This window comes from Hyaena hyaena, unplaced genomic scaffold, assembly GCF_003009895.1.
Source record: "Hyaena hyaena isolate Hyena2069 unplaced genomic scaffold, ASM300989v1 scaffold_531, whole genome shotgun sequence".
In the NCBI taxonomy this organism is placed as follows: domain Eukaryota; kingdom Metazoa; phylum Chordata; class Mammalia; order Carnivora; family Hyaenidae; genus Hyaena; species Hyaena hyaena.
The window spans coordinates 122,036-141,913 of record NW_024081164.1 but is presented as its reverse complement, the minus strand read 5'-3'; the positions used below and the strand labels follow the sequence as shown (position 1 = coordinate 141,913).

Sequence of the window (19,878 nt, the reverse complement as noted above, 5' to 3'; positions counted from 1 at the left end):
GCCCGACGCAGGGCTCAAACCCACGAACCGCGAGATCATGACCTAAGCGAAAGTCGGACGCTTAACCGACTAAGCCACCCAGGCGCCCCATGAGCAAAAGGAACTCTTGTGCACTGTTGGTGGGAATGTAAATTGATGCAGCCACTATGCAAAATAGTATGGAGGTTCCTCCCAAATTAAAAAGAGAACTACCACGTGATCCATCAATTCCATCTTTGGGTATTTATAAGAAGGAAACAAAACTACATTTTCCAAGAGATATCTGCACCCATCTGTGTTTACTGCAACATTATTTACAACAGCCAAGACATGGGAACAACCTCAGCATCCACCAATGGATGAATGGACAAAGAAAATGTGGTATATAAACACAATGGAATATTATTCAGCCATAAAAGGAAGAAAATCCTGCCATTTGTAATAACATGGATGGACCTTTGAGGATGTTATGCTATGTGAAGTCAGTCAAATAGAGAAAGACAAATACTGTATGATCTAACTTACATATGGAATCTAAAAAAAAGTTGAACTCATAGATATGGAGAAGAGATTATTGGTTGACAGAAGTGGGGAGTCTCCATGGGTGAAGGTGGTCTAAAGGTATGAACTTGTAGTTATAAAATAAGTAAATCCTAGGGATGTTATGTACAGCATGATGACTATATCTCACAAAACGGTATTGTATATTTGAAAGCCGCTAAAAGAGTAGATCTTAAAAATTCTCATCACAAGAAATATAATTTGTAACTATGTGTGGTTATGCATATGGATGCTAACTAAATCTTATCGTGGTAGTCACTTTGCAAAATATACATAGATCAAATCATTATGTTGTACACCTAAAACTAATACAATGTTATATGTCAATAATATGTCAATAAAAATAAATCAGTGCAATATAAAATACAATAGGAGGATGAGTCAAATAGGTGATGAGGATTAAAGAGTGCACTTGTTGTGATGAACACAGGGTGACATATGAAGTACTGAATTACTGTATCATACACCTCAAACTAATTTAACATTGTATGTTAACTAACTGGAATCAAAAGAAAAACTTAAAAAATAAGAAAAAGGGAAAAAAAAGAAAACTCGGTTTATCAACAAAAGTCTAAATGAAAATTGAATGAGACCTATCCCCCGCTAAAATAAAATAAAATTTAAAAAATACCAAAATAAATTCTATGTATAATCATTTGAGGCCACCTGGCAATACAAGTCAAGTGCAAGATTATGGAAAAGTGAAGTTGGATGGACTTCCACCCAACTTCCACCCTATTAGATGGACATAGGGTGCAGATTTGAAGAAATGTCTCCAGATACTTAAAAATATTTGTTTCTGTGAGTTTTTTTATTTACAAATATATAACTCAAACTCTCCCTCATTTCTTTTTGCCATTTTCCTTATTTTAAATACAAATGCTTTCTTCAAATATACACAGGTATATGTATATATGTATATATATATATGTATACATATTTGTTTTCTTTTGAAACCATTCTGACAATCATAATCCTTGTATCTAGAGAGGCACCGTGGCCACCTATGATAGAAGTTTTATGGAATAGTAATCTCTTCCTAAGATTCATCAGAAACTGTGTACATCTATGGCTTGAACGTGCTATACTCAAAGGCATGGTACCATTTTTCCTTCTATTATAGAAGTCTTTTCAGAACATATGTCATTCATCATTATATTCTGGAACTGCCTGCCACAAAGAAGCTGTTTACTAGATGTTGACTAAACATATGACTGAAGAGCCATAACTTTTCCAGTCAGCATTATGATCTAATCCATGTTGGGGAATCAGAACTTTGACCTTCATCATACGCTCCAATAATTCCTTACATTTAGAGTGAAAACAAACAAAACCCACTTGTTAAAAGTGAGGATGATTTTTTTAAATGATCATTAGGTACTTTAAAAATTGAATTGCTTCTGAGTATGCTGACCAGGACCAAAATAACTGCAAGGTACATAAAAATGTGTTAAATATTAATGTATATAGAGGAACTTTCCAGGCAACTTACCTGTTCAAACTCCTCCATGTCTACTTCTCCATCTCCATTCAAATCAAACATCTTGAAGGCAATTTCAAAATTTCTCTGAGGAGCTGCAAGTAGTAAGGAAGGAAAGGATGGAGGAAAGGAGGAGAAAAGAAAGGGGGAGGAGAAAATATTTAGAAGGCATTAATAAAAACAAAAAAGCATTCCTTTAAGAAAAACAGATGGTTAAACACCATTCATTTATTTATTTATTTATTTATTTATGTATTTATGTATGTGTGTATTTATTTATTTATAGCATGAGCAAGGGAGAAGGGCTGAGGGAGGAAAGAAAATCTTAAACAGACTCCACACTCATGCAGAGCTTGATGTGAGCCTCAATCTCCCAACTCTGGGATCATGAGCTGAACCAAAATCAAGAGTCTGTAGGGCATCTGGGTGGTTCAGTCCGTTAAGCATCTGACTTTGACTCAGGTCATTGTCTCACAGTTCATGGGTTTGAAGCACAGAGCATGCTTCCAATCCTCTGTCTCCCTCTCTATCTGCTCCTCTCTAGTTCTCTCTCTCTCTCTCTCAAAAATAAAATAAACATTAAAAAAAAAAAAAAGAGTTGATGCTCAACTGACTGAGCCACCTAAGCGCTCCAAACACTAACTGTAATATCAGGTCACAGAATGCCACCATATTTATCTGGATCAATCTTGTAGCGAATACACTTTAAAACCAAAAGAGAGGGGCGCCTGGGTGGCTCAGTCTATTACATGTCCGACTTCGGCTCAGGTCATGATCTCACAGTTCGTGGGTTTGAGCCCTGCATCGGGTTCTGTGCTGACAGCTTGGTCAGAGACTGGAGCCCGTTTCAGACTTTGTATCTCCCTCTCTCTCTGACCCTCCCCTGCTCATGCTATCTCTCTCTCAGAAATAAATAAAACATTAAAAAAAAACCCAAAAGAGATATTTTACTATGGCCAGTAAAGACAGCACTTTTCTCTTGGGGTTTCAACACCAATCTAAATACTTCAGCTTTGCTTTCTTAGAAACCATCCTCTTGCCTGTATAATATTAATATTGTGCTGTTACTTAAGTTCAGCATTATTTATCTGGGCATGAACGTCTGCTTGGAGTTAGACATACTGGTGCAAAGTAAGAGGTTGAAACTCTAAGTCTTTGTCTTGCCTTTTTAAAACCAGCTAGATTTCTACTTTGTTCTTTCTAGCCTCTCCATTGTAAGTACAATCAGGAGTTCAGTGGATGTCATTCAGCCATCAGGTTATTTTCTATACTACTTTACTCATTATCACTATAGCCCTGAGGTAAGGAAGAAAAGCATACTAGTATCTACTTAGCCTCCTATTTCAACCATGTCAGCTAGGTATAGAAATTACTGACCAAAGTATACGGAAATGTTAAAATAAAGTTGAAGTTTAAAAAACAAAATGAAAGGGGCGCCTGGGTGGCTTAGTCGGTTAAGCATCCGACTTTCGCTTAGGTCATGATCTCGTGGTTCGTGGGTTCGAGCCCCATGTTGGGCTCTGTGCTGACTGCCAGCTCAGAGCCTGGAGCCTGTTTCAGTCTGTGACTCCCTCTCTCACTGACCCTCCCCTGCTCATGCTGTCTCTCTCTCTCCTAGAAATAAATAAAAAACATTTAAAAAAAAAAATGAAAAATGCAAAGCTTGAGAAGATAGCTTATGCATTTTTTTCTCCTTAGGTGAATGGCAAAAGCTCTTGAAGACGTTTTAGTATTTTTAAATCAAAAATTATAATATAAATATAATTAATATACTTGTGCATTAGAATAAAATGTAATGTCCCTCCTTCCTTACCACATTAATGTTCTGGCAAAGAAAACAAAGTTGTTTACTTCCCTCCTTTGGTACTTCAAATTTATATAAATGTAGAGAATAAACCAAAATAAAATATCCTATATTTCTAGTACTATTGAATTACATTTTCAGTTAATATAATTTTTATTAAAAAAATGTAAAGATTAGGGGCATCTGGGTGGCTCAGTTGGTTAGGTGTCCGACTTCAGCTCAGGTCATGATCTCACAGTTTGTGACTCTGAGACCCATGTTTGACTCTGTGTTGACAGCTCAGAGCCTGGAGCCTCCTTCGGGTTCTAGGTCTCCCTCTCTCTCTGCCCCTCCCCTGCTCATGCTCTGTTTCTGTCTCTCAAAAATAAATGTTAAAAAAAATATTTTTAAAAAATTAAAAAATTTTAAAAATTAAAGATTATAGCAGACAAAAAAATAAAAAGGGCTTAGTACATTATGTATAGTTATAGAGAATCCATATTCCCATGTTACTCATGAATTTATCACTGCTAACACCTCATAGGGTTAAATTCCATTTTCTGCTAGCTAGCCACCTAGGCTGGTGAGCTCCTGGTTTTGAGTTGCCTGGGTGAATCAGGTGCCTGTCAGCTTCCAATTGCTTGCCTCACTGGATAATGGTTTCCAACAGGTTTATTCTTCTTTAGGCCATGAGTACAACTGTTACAAAGGATATATCTGGGGGAGTTAGATTTTTGTATACTTATTGTCACTTCTTAAATTTTTCCTACTTGTCTGGAGACACCTGAGAGGCTCAGTCAGTTGAGTGACTCCTGATTTCGGCTCAGGTTATGATCTCATGGTTAGTGAGATTGAGCCCCATGTTGGAGGCTGCTTGGGATTCTCTCTCTCTGCCCCTCCCCAGCTCATGATCTTTCTCTCTCTCTCAAATTAAATAAGTAAACATTTAAAAAATTTTTTAAAATTTCGTACTTGTCTTGATGATGTCTTTTACTGAAGAGTTAGCATGTGTCAAGCACTGAGCTTGATAATTTAAAGATGTTGATTATCTGGTTTTATACACTCAACTCTGAAAGTTTTTAATTTTTTTATTAAAAATATTTATTTATTTATTTTGAGAGAGAGAGAGAGCATGCGGGGAAGAGGCAGAGAGAGAGAGAGAACGGGAGAAGAGAATCTCAAGCAGCATCCACACTATCCTACTATCGACGTGGGGCTCGGTCTCACAAACTGTGAAATCACGACCTGAGCCTAAATCAAGAGTCAGATGCTTAACTGACTGAGCCAACGCAGGTGCCCCTAATTTTTTAAACAGAGTAGGACACTGGGGCCCACTAAATGACTAGCCCAAAATTACATAGCTAATATGTGGCAGAATTGGTAAGTGAACCTAGGTTAACGTTAACTGCAAAGCCCATAAACTTTTTCATTATGCTCTGTGGCCTCTGACAGGAAGAGAGTGGTTCTTAACAATAATAAACACATACTCTATTTTGATGTTTTAACCTAGAGACAAAACAACAAAACATGACTCACTGATTATGTCAGTCTACAATAGCAGAGTTCCAAGTTCTTCATTTCAAGGACATACCATCAGAGAAACACTGCATATGCCCATGCTTATACTTTAGACTTGGCTGCACGAATTGGAAACCCACAGGTAACATTAGATTCTCAGATAGGTTTGTCATGTGTTTGAAAAAATTCTAAATATGAATTGCTTTAGGCAGGAATGCATTCTCCTATTCTCCCCTGGCCCACTTCATTCAAATACATCATTTGCCTGTTCCTTGTAGACAGATACCTGAGATGGTAACAACCGCAGACAGTGTGAAGCTGCTTAGAGTTTTAAGTTGGGGAATGACACCATCAAACATTTATGAAGGACTTCTTTGGCTACAATGTGAATTGAAGGATGAGTTGGAAAACAAGAACCAGCTTCAGAGAAGATCATGGAAGCTCTTGTAAATGTTGAAAATGTGAACTGGGGTGATGGCAGTGGTAATGGAGAGGAAGAAACAGATTTGAAATAAAGGGGCAGAATTATACAACTTAATGATTAATTAGCTGTGAAGAGTAGAGAGAAAAAAAGGCTGACAGCTTGACTGCCTTAGGCTAGCTTGCATGCCATTAACCAAAAGATAAAACAGATGTAAAAGGTTTTGAGAAATAAAAGGAATTCATATCAGACCTGCTGGATTCAAGGGGTCTGCAGCCTATTCAGATGACAATGCTGGGCAACTGGAAGCCAATACTTAAGGTAAAAGGAAGGAGAAAGGAAGCAGTGACAGAGGAGGTGGCATAAGGAAGAAAATAGTCCAAATGAAGAGAAATAGGGAAAATTTTTGGCAAAAGCCAGTTAGTATGATGAAGTAAAGCTCAACAATTAAAGCAGCATCCCCATTCCCTATCTCCACTGATTACAGAGGGTACACAGAGTGCTTAAAAGTTTAGCTTTATCGTAATATTTTATTCTTACTGTTCTGTGAGTTTTGTGAAAGCACAGTCATCATTTAAATGACTAAGTTATTCAAGCAAACCATAGTTAATATATCCTCCTACAATTAGAGTCATTTTATAAAACAAAGCACTACCTATGCTTCTTTTCATTTTACTTTTATTTTTTTAAATTTTTAAATTTTTTATTTTGAGAGAAAGAGAAAGAGCGAGAGAGTGAGTAAGAGCACACATGCAAGTAGGGAAGGGGCAAAGGGAGAGGGAGCAAGAGAATCTCAAGCAGGCTCCATGCTCAGTATGGCCCAAGGTGGGACTCAATCCCACGACCCCGGAATCATGACCTGAGCAGAAATCAAGAGTCAGACGCTCAACCTACTGAGCCACTCAGGTATCCCAACCTGTACTTCTTGAGGTTTCTATACCTTTTGATCCTGCTTACTTTCAAATACAGTATTTGCTTTATGTGGAGCTACTGAGAGTGTTTATTAAAGTACATGCACTGATATGCCTCTAGAGGCTGAGCTTCTAGTGCACTGGTCTCAATAAGGCAAGTCAGGGCAGCAGCCTTGCACACTCTCAGGCCTTACCAGTCTATCAGGAAAGGTCCAGGAGTTCTCTCAGCCTATTCAATCTTCAGCTGCTGATCAATCATGTCAAAGCATTTAAGACAAACAAGCAAATACCAGTGTGCTTTTAAGTAAAACATGCTACACAGGAATATGCTATTAGGCAATTCTCTTGTATTTCCCTGTCTCCCTTTAAATGTAGGCTTCAGAGTAATTTTTAAATCTAGCTGCTCTGGGAAGCCTTAAGGTGTCCACGGTTTCTGCTAACTCATAACCTATTTCACAGCAAGGTACTTAAGAGAGGAATTCTTTTGAATCCTAGGCTACTTACAGAGTGAACAATGAAGCTTTCTCCCACTGCGTTAACAACATAATCTACTTTTATTGCAGTGATTTCCAAAATGATCATAATATATGTTGGAACTGATTAAAACAATAAGGTTATATTCAAAGTTCATTACTCCAGAATTCCATGACAATCTGTGCTACTAGGAAATGGAGATCCGTTAGGTCTGTTCTAGTTAAGAATTCATGTTTATATTATTCTATCATCAACAATAGTGATTACAATAATGACTCTAGATTGCTCTTGGAAACACAATAGATTTTTCTGCTTCATTTTCATAACAAGAAAAAAAAGCATTTTATTCTATGTATATTAAGTCAAAAAATCAGACTAGCAACAACCCTAGCTGTCTTAAGACTTTCATGACTATTCCACTTACTGTTTTTTTAATAGAAAAGGCATAAGACTAGGCCTCTAATTCTGGCTCTTCCAACAACATGAGTCATTATGACTTAAATTCTTTTTTGGTGGTACTGACAGAATAAACAAAAACATGAATAGGTTAGATGCTTATTTTCTGTTGGTCTGATTCTCCTACTACAGAATTCCTACCAGCACTATTCTTGTTTTAAACTGACGCTATAGGATAAATGAGGTAATTAATATGCAATATCAGAGAACTCTGAGTTAGAAAAAAACCCTTTAGATTATAATGAGCCTCTGTTTAATGATGAACCTACCTACTGAATTTGTGAGGATGATCACTTAGCTTCTGATTATTTCCAAGAGAGAGAGGTCACCACTTCTGAGGTCTAACCATTATTGGCCATATTAATTGAGCTTTTCTTCTCATGCAGAACACAAATCTAATTCTGTGTAGCTCCTATACACTGTCCTAGTTTAATTTTCTAGAGGGATAAAAAATAAATCTGCTTCCTCATCTGTATGATGGCCTCTGAACACATAAAAACATATGATCATCTCTCCACTAAGGTTTCTCAGAGCTGCTTCTAGAATTTCAGCATGTAATTGCCACCCCCCCACCCCCCACGCTTTGTGGTACTTCAGATGGTCAATGCCTCCCATGAATGCAGTATATCCTAAAGGTGGTTAATTCTGGAATGACTAGTCCTTTCTAGAAACAACAGGACTGCTTCTTTGCAGACTAATGCACTAGCATTCCTCTTATGTGAAGGCTTAGTGTCTTGTTTCTATATATATAACATTAGGGCCTGGGGAAAGTGGGGAGAAAAACCTTTAAGATCTGATTTCAAAACAGTACCCCTTCCTGAATTCTTCTAGGTAAGATGGTTAGGGTGTAGACTGAAAGAAGTCTTTCTGCTTTTTACAGAGTAGAGGGAAAAGGTTCCCATAGTACATGTTGTACTATATACATGTAGTTAATCTACATTTCCTTGGGATAATTTAGCTTCAGAAGAAGAGTGCTACACAAAATGAAAATATCCTAAGAATTATTTTAAACACACTTAAGCAGCAGGAGATTGATTTTCTTTTCATTAATAATAGTTGCCTTACAACTCTGGTTTCATTTCTGAGTAATCATTTTACAGATAGTAAATATGAAAATGTTAGCCTTTTCAGCATTTTCCAATAGTTTCATGGCATGCATCACATTAATGCTATTGTTTATAAAAAGGGCTGCAAATATTTGAAAAATATAAGACTTAAAGAATGACAAGAGAGAAGTACAAAGTCAAGAGGAACTTCTTTTTATAAAGGTATGTATTTTACATTTAATTTTTATATAGTTAACTAGGTATAAAGGCATATTTATGTGAGGCAAAACATAATGAGAATATCAGTGGCTTGAAAATTTAACTCTTATACCTTCTGCCACAACTAAGAAGCCCATAGTTAGGCTTCCCCTCATCTTTGTTTTGTAGAAGTTGCTACTGACTGAAATATTCACTATTAATCTTGTCACCTGAAGTCAATGGAGATGGTATGAAAAACTATGGCATTTTGCTCTGAAATCAGGCAAATAACTATTCTTGAAATACAAGATAGGGGTTGGCCAATTTAAAAAATCTACACAAGGGGCATCTGGGTGGCTCAGTTGGTTAAGTGTCCAACTTTGGCTCAGTTCATGATCTCGTGGTTCACGAGTTTGAGCCCCAGAACCTGGAGCCTGCTTCAGAGTCTGTCTCCCTCTCTCTCTTTGTCCCTCCCCCACTCATGCTCTGTCTCTGTCTCTCTCAAAAATAAATAAATATTAAAACAATTTTTAAAAAATCCACATGGACTCTAATTGGTTGTAGAAGATACTGTGTTATGAAATAAAGTTAAAATCAAGGTATTTTCCTGTTTGTTGTGTTAGAATTACAATTTAAAATATTGTTAATGACTTTTGACTATGCTATAAATTTTAGTTCCTTACCATTCAGTGATTTAATATGTTCAAACAAGGGTTATTTATTTATTTATTTATGATTTGAGAGAGAGAGAGTGTGTGTGTGTGAGTGGGAAGGGGGGGGAGAGAGAGAGAGAGAGAGAGAGAGGGAGAGAGAGAGAGAGAATTTTAAGCAGGCTCTATGTTCAGTGCAGAGCCTGACAGAGGGCTCAATCCCATGACTCTGAGGTCATGATCTGGGCCAAAATCAAGTGTTGGATGCTCAACCAACTAAGCCACCCAGGCACTCCAAACAAGGGTTATTTAGTTAGACTATTTCCTGAATATGTTTTCTGTGGTTGTGCAGCAGTATGAATTCATTAAACAGGAACCAAACTATATAATATGAAATAGTGAATATTCTGCCACTTAAAACACCATATCACATCATATGCAATTCAAAATGATAAAAAACTTTCATCACTAACTTTCAAATACAACATACAGAAAATTTCTTTAGTGGAGGAAAAAAGACAACAAGGCAATCTGAAATAACCAAAGTTCATGGTATATAAGTCCATCAATCTAGTTCTTCCTCTTAGCCTTGCTGTTTTAACACAGAATAGAAAAAAATTCCCCTGGTGAAATGACACACCAGCATAAAGTGCTAAGGATAAAGAAAATAGAAATCCTCAGCCATCCAGGAGGAAAACACATTATTTATCATAAAGAAGAAGTATTAGGTTGTACCATAATTCTCCACAACACTTGAACACCACAGAGCAAGTACTACAGCATCTTGAGGGAAAACAATTGTAATTGAAGAATTACATATGAGTGAAGTCATCATTTGCCTACATTAGTGACAGAAGATATTGTCAGATATGCAAGAACTTTGCACTGTATAACCCACATACCTTATTAATAACATTACTCAAAAAATAGCACAGGTCTTGAGCAAGGTTCAGTAAACTGTGCCTTCCTGTCTAGCCATTGGTTTATACTGTCTCTGGCTGCTTCTGAGCTACAGAGGCAGAGTTGAGACCTTAGTAGTTAAGCAGAAGTAGTCTCCATGGCCAGCAAGCCTAAAATATGTATCTTGCCCTTTAAGAAAAAGTACAATCTCTTGTTGAGGAAATTCTTCAGCCAACAATAAAAATCAATCAAAATAAAGAAATAAAGACAGGGAAGATGAGATCAATTAAGAAGTGAGCAATAAATTAAGTGAGCAATAAGATGAGCAGAACAGAGTTAAGCTTAAATAATGGCTATTAATACAATAATAATCATGACATCTGGCATTTATTAAATGTCATTTATTATGTATAGGCACTTTATATGAATTATTTAATCCTCCCAACCACTCTGTGACACTGTGCTATTATACCCATCCCCTGTTAAAGAAGAGTAAACTAAGGTACAATGTGTCCAAGGTCACAGAGCCAGAATTCAAATCCAGGCAGCCTAGCAGAGCATGCACTCTTGGCTATTTTCCCCAAATATAAAATACATAATAATGAAATATGAGAAGTATCCTTGCAAGAGAAAGTATGTAATGTAAAGTCATTTATAAAGAAATAATGTGGAGGTGCTCCTGGGTGGCTCAGTTGGTTAAGTATCCAACTCTGGGTTTTGGCTCAGGTCGTGATCTCAGGGTTTGTGAGAGTGAGCCCTGTGTTGGGCTCTGTGCTGACTGCTTGGAGCCTGCTTGAAATTCTCTCTCTCTCTCTCTCTCTCCGCTTGGAATTCTCTCTTTCCCCCCTCTCAAAATAAAATAAACTTTAAAAAAGAAAAAAAGAATGTAGAATAAAAAATTACCAAATTATTAAAATTGTAAACTGAGTAGACAGAAGAAAGTGAAAGGAAGCTAAACTTCTTAGCTTCTAACAGAAGACATCAAAAGAAATGCAGGACTTCAGGGACGCCTGGGTGGCTCAGTCAGCTAAGTGTCCAACTTTGGCTCAGGTCATGATCTCATGGTTTGTGAGTTTGAGCCCTGTTGGGCTCAGAGCCTGGAGCCTGTTTTGGATTCTGTATCTCATTCTCTCTTTGCACCTCTCCCACTTATGGTCTGTCTCTGGCTCTCAAAAATAAATAAATATAAAAAAATTATTTTTAAAAAGTCATATTGCGCCTCTCCCCCAAGACACACACACACACACACGCAAGCACACATGCAAGCACACATACATGTAAGGACATAAGTCTAAACCAGACTGACTCCATAATAGGCTTTAAGTTTCCCCTCTAAACTAGAAGGCCTAAGTTTCAGTTTCCCTGAAACTATCAGGCAGCTACCCACTGCCCAAGGCCGAAGAAACTGCCCACCACTTCACTCCACCACACTACCTTGGCAACGCCCAATCAAGAAAGGCCAGCAACTATAGATAAATCTCAGCTGCCTAATGTTAATTAATCTCAGCTGCCATTAGTCCCCGAACAAGACTCTAGGCTCGCTCTGTAATTGGTTGAATTTAAAAGTACTCTAAATGTTGTAATTGGGTCTCGCCAAAAGTAACAAATACTCTAGACAATGTGTATGGTTAAACCCGCTATCAATGATATTGTATAATTATGATTGGATCACTGTTTCCATGCCACAACTTCTGTAACTCCCCTGTCACAAACCCCATAAAAACCCTACTCTGCCTTTGTTTGGGGCTCTCAGCACAGATCCACTGCGTTGGTGAGGTCTGGGAGCCTGAGCTTCGAGCCCGTAATAAAGCCCTTTGCCTTTGCACGCGTGACTCGGTCTCCCCGGTGGTCTCTGGTCATTGAGGATACTGCGATCTGGGTATAACACACACACACACACACACACACACATTTATAATTCGAATGTTATCTCTATTGTTAAGCCCTGACAGTTTTCTTTTTTGTAATGCAAATGCATGACTTAGGTTTTGGTGGACAAAGCACACACTTCAAAGCACGCTATCGCAAATAAACACATTGCCAGCTACACCACTAGACAGAGCTGGGTCACCTCCACACACTGAGGCTCCTTTGGTTTAGAGATCTTGGGTGATTCCCATCATTGACCATTTTGGCCACTTGACTTTCCCCACACTTTAAATTCCAGCTATGTTTTAAATTTTAAAGACTGTGAAACCCTAACCCCCCCCCCCATTCCAATAAAGGCAGAACCCCAGGCCAGTGTACCCTCTCGCGCTCTCTACCTGTGACCTGACCTGTACGGGCCTAAGCTGTGCTGTATAATTTCCAGAATTTCCAGGTCTTTTTAGTAAGTTTATTTTTTCAAAGTTTCCCAGTTGGTTGTTGCTGAAGGTTGGTCCCATCGATACATTGGTTTGGAAAGGGGAGCTGTCTGTGGGAAGCTTACCGGGAACCCAGGTGAATGCCCCCAAGGCATTTCTAGGTGATACAGTTACTTTCTATAGGCTGAGGTGAAGATTTGAGCAAAACAACACACACAGTTGGCAGAAATGCATGATTGTGCAGTTAACTGAGCAGAATGCCCTTTATCTGCAACTTGCTTACTAACTACCTCTTCAGGAGGTAACACCATCTGAGAAAAGAGCACTGCTTGCTGGGGATCTGTCAGGCTGCTATGTGCTTTCTCATATTGCCTGTGGCATGTACTGCCTGGGGTATCCAGCCCAAAATGTCAGGGCTGCTATAAGAATCCACCTATCTCCCCAGAGCAGCATGATCAAAGCCATCTGATCTAACAAGACTATTAGACTACTAATTACAAAGGCCTTAATTGACTACAAATGTGTATAAGGGTACTCCGTGCCTCAAGGCCAAGGTGAGCTAAGGAGAGTTAACTGGATCACAAAGCTTTTGTCACTGCCCAAGGAGGGGCTGTAGGCTGATGGCACAAGGAAAAGATTGCCGTTATTAAGTGAGGATGGGAGACCTGTGCCTGTGACTGCTGACGCAGTGGGCTATACCAGGACTACACGTCCTGATCCAGAAGTGAAAGAGCCTTGCAAATGGAAACCAATGGCGTTGCTAGAGGAAAATACAACAGAGGCCTGTGGGCTCTGTATCACTACTTCACTCACTACTGTTGCTCTTCATTCACTGACCCAATGGGATATCATGGGCCCAATCCCTGGTGTGATATTGCTAAAAAAAAGAAAAAAGAAAAAGAAAAAAAAATTAACAGATAAAAATAAACGTCCTGAACATCTGGTGCCCACCAGCATCTCCTAAGAACCTTGAGGAGGTACACCAGCTCTCTGATAAATGAAAACCCCACAGATGCTTCCTGTATGTTATTCAATGTCACACACAGCAACATGCCAGGACTCTGGTATCACACTAAAGAAGCCTAGGAGGTCTCAAAGACCCTTTGCATATCATAGGAGTGGAGGCAGACCTCAATCCTGGAGAGGTTTCTTGGACCCTGAAACCTATGAAGAGGGCTTATGGTGATACTGATGGGGTTTTGGAGTGGTGGTGGGTCCGGAGCTGACGGCCAAGAAAGAATTCTTAAGACATCTCTGGTGCAAAAGGGTGATTTTATTAAAGCACGGGGACAGGACCCCTGGGCAGGAAGAGCTGCACTGGAGTTGTGAAGAGGGACTGATTATACACTATGGAGTTGGGGGAGGTAAAGGCAAAAAGGGAGGTCTCCAGAAGGACTTTCATATGCTAAAGAGGACTCATAGATACTTAAGGCCTAACTTTTGTAATCTAAAGTTGTTTTCCCTCTAATAAGGGGTTCCTGGAGGAATGTTATGCTCTGTATTTGCCTCAAGTATTTGTCAATGGGCTGCAAGTCATTAAATTTAATTTTACTTGCCATTTCCTTCTTGCCTTTGCTCCCCACATCACTATGGAAGGGACGGTCATGTTGGGACTCTAGGAAACTGAGTTTATAGGTTTCTGGAGATCATGCTATTGATAAGATTGCCTTTTTCTTGTAATTTACTAAGATATTTGTAAACTGATGGAGATCATATCCTGCATGACTGTGATCTCTAGCAGTTAACCACTTGTTTTCTTTCTTTCCATTCTTCTTTGGCAGCCAGGAGTGCCTGAGGAATATCACATATCGTAGCCGGGGCAGGGAGGGGGTAGAGTTGCGGGGTGTCAGCTTGCCTTATGCTCTCTCATCAATCTTATCCAAAATTTCCTGGTAATAACATATAATACTAAGGTAACAGCAAAAAAAGTTAAGAAGTAGAAACTGAGATAAAAAACTGTACCTTATCTAAAGTTCAAACCTTTACAATTTTATGTAGCAGGAAACAGGGGAACTAATTGGCTATCGAAGGTTTTATTTGTTTGAAAGTGCTCTGAATTTTTTTTTAAGTTTATTGATTTAATTTATTTATTTTTGAGAGGAGGAGGGGCAGAGAGAGAGACACATACACACACAGAATCTGAAGCAGGCTCCAGGCTCTGAGCTGTCAGCACAGAGCCTGACACGGGGCTCTAGACTCATGAACCGTGAGACCATGACCTGAGCCAAAGTCAGACCGTTAACTGACTGAGCCACCCAGGTGCCCCAGGGCTCTGAACTGTTACTTACAGCTGCCAAAACATGTCAACTGGACAGTGTCTCCAAAGATCCTAAAATCTGTAACTTTCGTGAAGATCCACCAGGGCTATATGCTTCTTTCCTATGAGATACTACAGATCCTGAGCTCCCAGCAGTTCTTCCCTGAACAGGGCAGAGGTGAGAAACATGCTTCCGGAGCGCCTCTGACATCAATGGAATAGCAGACCTGGTAAGTGAGGCCTCTAGTGAGGAGGAAGAAGGAAATGAGAAAGAAAAGTCCTTGAGAGCCACTGAGATTCATACTAGGACTCTCCCTTTTGTCACTTACTTATTGCCTGGTTCCTGTGCCCATCCTTCCAAACCAGTGATCGCTGCTACGGCTCACGGTGAATAAGATAAAGACCATCTCCTGCTGTGCAAACTTGACATGGTCCAGCTGTTTATCATTTCCGTGACCACAGTGAGCCAAATGACCTCCTCCTTCATTTCTAACCCTTGAGGAAGCCCCATCTGACCCTGAGTCCAGACCATTATTTTTACAGTGACCCCTCTAATTATAAGGTGAGGCTATTTTAATTGGGACTGCTAAACCCATCCAATAGGCACTAACACTCCCAAGATTTCTTTCTAGGTCTCTTGGAGATACCTCAGGGGGGTAACCAAAACTAAAAGAAAGAAAACGGGAAAGTGGTCTTTTAAAATACACACAGCTTTAAAAGCTCCATGAGAAGCATAATGCCTACACCAAAGGCTTAAAAGAAAAAAAACCAGCAAGAAAACTCAGAAACATAAGGTGAGAGAAGACCAAATAAATCACAACAGAATTAAATGAACTAAACTCCTCTATTAAAAGACCAATCCCTAACCCCCCCAAGACGAATGCTCTCAGATTGGATCAAACCATTGTATTTATAAGAAATGTATCTAAACAAAATAGAAAGATAAAAAAAACCAACTTGTTGAAAGTGGAGTACTGAAGTCCCCTTATATTAATGTATCGTCTAATTACTCCCTTCAGGTCTGTTGGTATTTGCCTAATATACTTAGGTGTTCTAATGTAGGATGTATGTGTATTTAAAATTGTTATATCCTCTTGATGAATTTACCCCTTTATATACATATATATATATATACACACATATATATACATATATATATATACACATATATATACATATATATATACACATATATATACATATATATACACATATATATATACACATATATATACATATATATATATACATATGTGTATATATATATGGGGACTTTGTTTCTTGTTACAGATTTTGACTTAAAGTGTATTTTGTCTGATACAAGTATAGCTACCCCTGTTCCCTTCTGGTTTGCATTTGTAGAGAATATCGTTTTGCATCCCTGCACTTTGAACCTATGTGTTCCCTTCAGTGGAAGTGAGTCCCTTGTAGGTAGCATCTGGTTGGGTCTACAAATTTAGCAACTCTCTGCCCTTTGTTTGAACTTAATCCACTTCATTTGAAATTATTATCATTTTAATGTTTCTTTTGAAAGACAGTGAGCACACACATGACCAGGGGAGGGGCAGAGAGAAAGGAAAATAGAGAATCCCAAGCAGGCCCCAGCGCTATCAGTGCAGAGCCCAAGGTGGAGCTCAAACCCATGAACCATGAGATCATGACCTGAGCTGAAATCAGGAGTTGGACACTTAACCAACTGAGTTACCCAGGTGCCCCTTAAAGTAATTATTGATTGGTAAGGACCTGGAGTTGCTATTTTTTGTTTTCTGCATTTTTTGTAGTAGTAGTTCCTTTTTCTTTTTTCCCTTCTTGTCTTCCTTTGCGAATATTTGACTTTCTGCAGTGGTACACCTTCCTTTTCTTTATCTAATGTTATCCATTGTAGCTTTTAAAATTTTTGTTTGTTAGCTTTTTAGAGAAAGAGAAAGTGTGAGTAGGGCAGAGGGAGAGAATCTCAAGCAGGCTCTATACCCAGCATGGAGCAAGAAATAGAGCTCCCACGACTCTGGGATCATGACCTCAGCTGAAATCAAGAGTCAGACATTCAACCGACTAAACTGCCCAGGTGTCCCTGCTATAGCTTTTTATTTTATTTTATTTTTATTTACAAGGCTTATTTGAAACATGTTACAGATATAACAGTCCTTTTTTTTTTTTTTTTTTAAGTAGGCTTCATGTTTAGCACAGAGCCCAGTGCAGGGCCTGAACTCATGACGCTGAAGACCTGAGCTGAGATCAAGAGTCAAATGCTCAACCAACTGAGCCACCCAGGCACCCCAATAGTCTATTTTATTTATTTATCTGTTTGTTTTTTTCTTTGACAGAGACAGGGAGACAGAGAGCATGTGCGGGGGATGGGCAGTGGAAGGAGAGAGAGAATCTAAGCAGGTTCCAGGCCAACATGGAGCCTGAGGCAGGGCTCGATCTCACAATCCTGAGCTGAAATCAAGAGTTGGATGCTTAACCAACTAAGCCACACAGGTACTCCTCAACAATCTATTTCAAAATGATAACTTAATTTCGATTGCATACAAAATTTGCCTTCCCTCTCAACATTTTGTTTTTGATGTCACAATATACATCTTTTTATATTGGGTATGCATTGTGTATGTGCAAAAATTATTGTAGTTATAGCTAATTTTAGTACTTTTGTCCTCTAACCTCTGTACTAGAGTTGAGTGGTTAACACATCACCGTATTACAGGATTAGAGGATTCTGATTCTAATTATATACTTACCTTTACCAGTGTTTTCTGTATTTTCATGTTACTAGTTAGTGTCCTTTCATTTCAATACGAAGAACTTTCAACATTTCTTATAATACAGGTCCAGAGGTAATGAAGTTCCTCAGCTTTTATTTGTTAGGGAACATATTTCTTTATCTCACCTTCATTTTTTGGAGGACACATTTGCTGGGTAAAGTATTCTTGGTTAGTAAGGTTTTTTTTTTCTTTAGCCCTCTGAATATATTACTCCATTCTCTCCTGGTCTGCAAGGTTTCTGCTGAGAATTCAGCTGATAGCCTTATGGGGGTTCCCTTGTATGAGATATTTGTTTTCTCTTGCTACTTTAAACATTGTCTTTGTCTTTGATTTTAGTCAGTTTTGTTCTAATGTGTCTTGGAGAAGATCATTTTGGATTGAAATTTTGTGGTGACTTATTAGCTTCATCAACTTGAATATTCAAATCCCTCTCCAGGTTTGGGAAGATCTCAGTCATTATTTCTTTTAGCTTTCTACTCTTTTTTCTCCTTCTCCTCTTCTGGGAGTCCAATGACGTGTAGATTATTTCTCTCAATAGTGTCCCATAAATCCAGTAGGTTTTATCTCTTTTCATTCTTTTTTCCTTTTTGTTTCTCTACTGGATACTTTCAAACGATGTCTTTGAGCTCACTGATTCCTCCACTTGGTCCAGTCTGCTGGAGCTCTTCTTCAGTTCAGTCATTACATTCTTAAGCTCCAAAATTTCTGTTTGGTTATGTTTTATGCCATTGTGTTTTTATTGTTCTTTTGGTTTTGTTATTTATCTGTGTTCTCTTACAGCTCTCTGAAGATATTTAGAACAACATCGATTATGTTGAATTCTTTGTTAGATAACTCCTGTGTCTTCATTTCTTTGTGGTCAGTTAACGGAATTTTTCTTTGGTGAAGTCATGTTTTGGTGCTTTTTCCATATTCCTGTTGTGTAGATATCTGTGCATTTGGATAAGCACTTTATGGACTGAATCATATAAAGGAAGACCTTTGCTGAGGGTGGGGCACACATCCTAGTGGGGAAGGATGCCAAGTGCAGGGGTGAGTGGTGGCTCTGGAACCAGACATGGTGGTGACTCAATGGCTCAGGATGCTGTGGTCTACAGTACTACTGATTGCATAGTCCTTTGCAAGAAATGCCGGGGATCTGCAGAGGCTGCAATGGCTTGTGTAGCACTTCCAGGTCTAGCAGGTAGGAACCAGGGCAGACAGTGGTAGCAGCTGGGGCAAGTAGTATGCACACACTCAGCTTCAGGAGCCAGCTGTACGTACCTGCCTATAGTGGCAGGGCCAGCTGCAAACACACACATAGTGGTGGGGCTAAGGCAGGCAACAAAGGCCAGGACCAAGTGGCAGCTATCGTGGCCCTGGCTGTTAGACTGTACTACTGTGACTGCTGGGTCGTGTCATGGGTGCAGAGCAGTGGAAGTGAATGTATTGAGTCAGCTGGGGGAATGCAGGCACACAGGTGGAGGGATTAGCTGCAGGTGAGCCCAGTGGTACAGGCTAGTGACAGGAGACAGGGCCAGGGCCAGGTCCACAAACAGCTGTGGGGACAGACCTGGGCTACTGGCATGTACTCTCATGGCCACAGGATCTTGCCACAGGTGTAGACACAACAATGGAGGCAGGTGAAAGGCACAGACCAGCAATATGCAAGGGCACAGCTGGTGGGAGAAGCCCTGAGTGTACGCACAGTGGTGGGGATGAGCTATAAGGGTCCAGGCTGGAGTATTTTTGCAGCCTCAGAGGCTTGGGATGCTGGGTGGTGAGGGTCCCAGGCTCCAGTGGAGAATGAGGTGGGAAGAGTGGTTGGCATTACTGAATACAAATATTTTGGAGGCAAAACCCAGTGAAATGTGCAGGAAGTATGTGGTAGCTGTGTTGGCCATTGGTACCTTCAGTGGTGAAAGCTGCTGGGGTCTTCTACGGAGCAGAACACTGGGAATTCCAGTCACTCCATGGCTGGTAGTCGTATCCCTGCTTTTCTTCTGTATTCCTAGCCAAGTCTCTACATCTCATTTTTGCTGGTCTCTGGGTGGGGTGAAACTGAAGCAAGTCCTTTGTACAGTGCCCTGAAAGGCTGGGGAAGCTGACTGGTCACTTCAGTCTTCTGTTTTCAGTGAGGAGAATTCTTTCTAGATATGGAGTTCTCTCTTGGTGCTGAGCAGTGCTGGCCTGCGGGATG

General features: G+C 39.4%; 1 protein-coding gene across 6 annotated transcripts in view; it reads right to left on the bottom strand.

Moving 5' to 3' along the window:
* MICU1 (mitochondrial calcium uptake 1) overlaps positions 1–19,878 on the bottom strand; it is a 195,528-nt gene that overhangs the window by 76,567 nt on the left and 99,083 nt on the right. For all 6 annotated transcript variants that reach the window (XM_039255575.1, XM_039255569.1, XM_039255571.1 and 3 more), the window contains one exon: positions 2,033–2,115. In XM_039255575.1, coding sequence (XP_039111506.1) covers positions 2,033–2,115 — 83 coding nt within the window. The remainder of the gene's footprint in view (positions 1–2,032; positions 2,116–19,878) is intronic.